This window comes from Colobus angolensis, unplaced genomic scaffold (genome assembly GCF_000951035.1).
Source record: "Colobus angolensis palliatus isolate OR3802 unplaced genomic scaffold, Cang.pa_1.0 Scaffold101, whole genome shotgun sequence".
NCBI lineage: Eukaryota > Metazoa > Chordata > Mammalia > Primates > Cercopithecidae > Colobus > Colobus angolensis.
In genome coordinates this window covers 783,317-786,378 of record NW_012111031.1, presented here as the reverse complement: position 1 = coordinate 786,378, position 3,062 = coordinate 783,317, and the positions used below count along the sequence as shown (strand labels likewise).

The following is a 3,062-nucleotide window of genomic DNA, read 5'->3' as shown; positions in this document are numbered from 1 at the left end:
CATGTTAGCCAGGATGGTCTCGATCTCCTGACCTCGTGATCCGCCCGTCTCGGCCTCCCAAAGTGCTGGGATTACAGGCTTGAGCCACCGCGCCCGGCCACTATGTACTTTTCTTTACAGCCTACTAAGTACTTTCATATACATTATTTCAGACTTCAAATAACCCATAACCCTAGGAAGTAAGGCAAATGTTATTCTCTTTATTTCATGGAGAAGGATAGAGATTAGGAAGTTAGGTCACTGGTACAAAGTTTACTGCTAGAAAGTAGTTAAACAAAGACTAGGACCCACATGCCCTGACTCCATGTCCAATTTATATTCCACAATGTCACACAAATAAAATGTATAGTTTTCCTGCTTAATTTAAATATCATGGGAATTAAGATACTAAAGCAAATGCAAACCATAAAGTGCCATCGAAACAATCACCTTTCTTTATCAGCCCATGTTAAAGAGCAGTTCAAATACTATAGTAAAAACATCTTAAAATTTAAAAAATCTATTATATTCATTATACTACACCACACACAACTCTGCATAATGAATGTTGGTGCAGAATAGGTAAGGTTAGCTATAAATTTTTTATACAGCTGGGTGCAGTGGCTCATGCCTGTAATCCCAACACTTTGAGAGGCCGACGCGGGTGGATCCTGAGATCAGGAGTTCGAGACCAACCAGGCCAACATGGCAAGACCCCATCTCTACTAAAAACACAAAAATTAGCCGGACATGGTGGCTCATGCCTGTAATCCCAGTTACTCGGGAGTCTGAGGCACAAGAATCGCTTGAACCCAGGAGGTGGAGGCTGCAGTGAGCCGAGATCGTGCCATTGTACTCTAGCCGGGGCAACAGAGTGAGACTCTGTCTCAAAAAAAAAAAAAATTTTTTTATAATACATTTGACTTAGAGAAAACAAGAATTTCCAAAAACCTTACTTTTCCTAGTCTTAACACCTCTTCTCGGCTTTGCTATACTCTAGCCAAGGAGTTTCCACAGTCGTTGGACTGCCAACGACAATCCACTCAAATATAGGGAGAAATTATTAGAATGCTGTTTTCCTTTTTTTAAATCTGAAAAAACAAAGGAATTCATTTTACTATTTATGATACAAACTGACACTGTCACCCTCACATAACTCATCAATACACATGCAAATGGGGTGTGGGTATGCTCAAACATTTGTCATAGAAGAGATTCTTATTCAAGAAAATAGGAACACTGCTACAAACAAAGATGGGCCATAGGAGACAGATGACTCTAAACTGCATCAAATAATCAACAAGAGAACCTATTAAAGGTGTTCAACATCCTACACAAATAAAGGATTGTTCAACTGCATTTGCATAATCCATGTAACATAAGCACAACTTACCTCATCCTGAACTCCACTGGTGGTAGTCAACTTGCTCCCATCAGTAATTGTGATAATTATTGCTGGCTCCAAGAAAAAAGGATTTCTTCCCTAAAGTCAAAAAACACATTGATCATACAAAGGTTTAGACTTTGGCTTAAAAAGTAAGAAGTCAATTCTCAGAACAGCATATATACGATCTCCCTTTCTAGTTTCATTTTACATGTAGTATATACCTGTTTGTACGTTTTAAGAAAAGATATAGAAGGACACATAAACTAAACAGTGATTAACCCTGAGAAAGAAGAATTAGGTAAAGAAAAAGATGGATTTTTCACTTCTTTATAAATTTGTGTATTGCTTTCATTTTTAGAGGGAGTATATTTATGTAACTAAGAGTATTTGTTAAAAGGGATCCTAGTAGTTCAATTCTAATAATTTGATTTTTGTAGATATTATAAATGACAATAAAAAAAGAACACTTCCTGAGAAACTTTCTTAAAAAGGAAGGCAAGACAGTAGGTGAATATTACCATAAGGTACACATATAATCAAAATGTCTAAGCAAATAACTAGGTAAACGGTTTGAAAGATTTTAAGAGCTAGTTCTATGGAAATAGTAGGGCTACTCTAAACTCGGCAAAAGTTTAACAGTACAAGATGAAAAGTTAAAATTAAAAATGGTTACCTAAAGAAAATGCTTGGAGAGAAAAGTACAAAAATAGTGGTAGCAAAAGCAATGGAACAGAGTAGCATGGGCTCTCAAATGCTCTACATAGAAGGTGAGATAACTTCAATAGCTTCCATTCAAACCCACTCTACTAGCACAATGATCAGTTCTAGGCGACATATCTGGTAAGGGACTAAGACAAACATAAGCTTGCCTTTTACATACAAATGGCTCCCAACTGAGGGACTGACAGAACTAAGACCAAAGGATACAAATTTCAAGAGGGTAAACCTTGTATTTGAAATCAAAGGTATCAAATTCTCTGCCACTAACGGTACTAAGAATTGAATGAAGCTTTCTTGGATTAAATGTAGAACCGTGTATGACAATTTTTTAATGTGCATATGAGTCACTTGGAGATCTTAAAAACAAAATGCAGTTTCTGATTATATTTGGGATAAAGACTAAGATTCTTCATTTCTAACAAGACTGGCAGCTAGAAGACACTAATAGCCACAGACCATACTTAGAACAACAAAAATGTAGAAGAGTTATAAGCATATAATATTCTATGGTCCTATAACCTTTCTAACTCTCAATTCCTATTATAATATACATAACATTTGTCAAAAGAATTCAGTTAATTATATGATTATAACCTAATCATCCTAAAGTGGGAGTGGGGGAGACGTAATAGATCGTCTTGATCAAACCATTCAACTTGTAAGTGACACATGCACTTTTCTAACTGGTACCCAAGAAAAAAATGGTTCCAGAGGGAGAAAGATTCCTTTGGTTATATAAACTTAAAATATGTTAGCTATAATCTCTAGAAGATTCTAAATGCATAGCAGCATTAAAACGTCACAGGAGTCTTGCAGGGAGGAAACATGAATTAATTTATCCCTCCTTCTCTGTAATATTCATGTTAAATAGAACTCATGGCCGGGCGCGGTGGCTCAAGCCTGTAATCCCAGCACTTTGGGAGGCCGAGACGGGCGGATCACGAGGTCAGAAGATCGAGACCATCCTGGCTAACAC

The 3,062-nt window shown here is 36.9% G+C and overlaps 1 protein-coding gene across 2 annotated transcripts in view; it reads right to left on the bottom strand.

The window, feature by feature from the left end:
* The window catches only part of INTS6 (integrator complex subunit 6), a 103,870-nt gene that overhangs the window by 70,042 nt on the left and 30,766 nt on the right, over window positions 1–3,062 (bottom strand). For both annotated transcript variants that reach the window (XM_011939102.1, XM_011939110.1), the window contains exon 3: window positions 1,373–1,462. In XM_011939102.1, coding sequence (XP_011794492.1) covers window positions 1,373–1,462 — 90 coding nt within the window. The remainder of the gene's footprint in view (window positions 1–1,372; window positions 1,463–3,062) is intronic.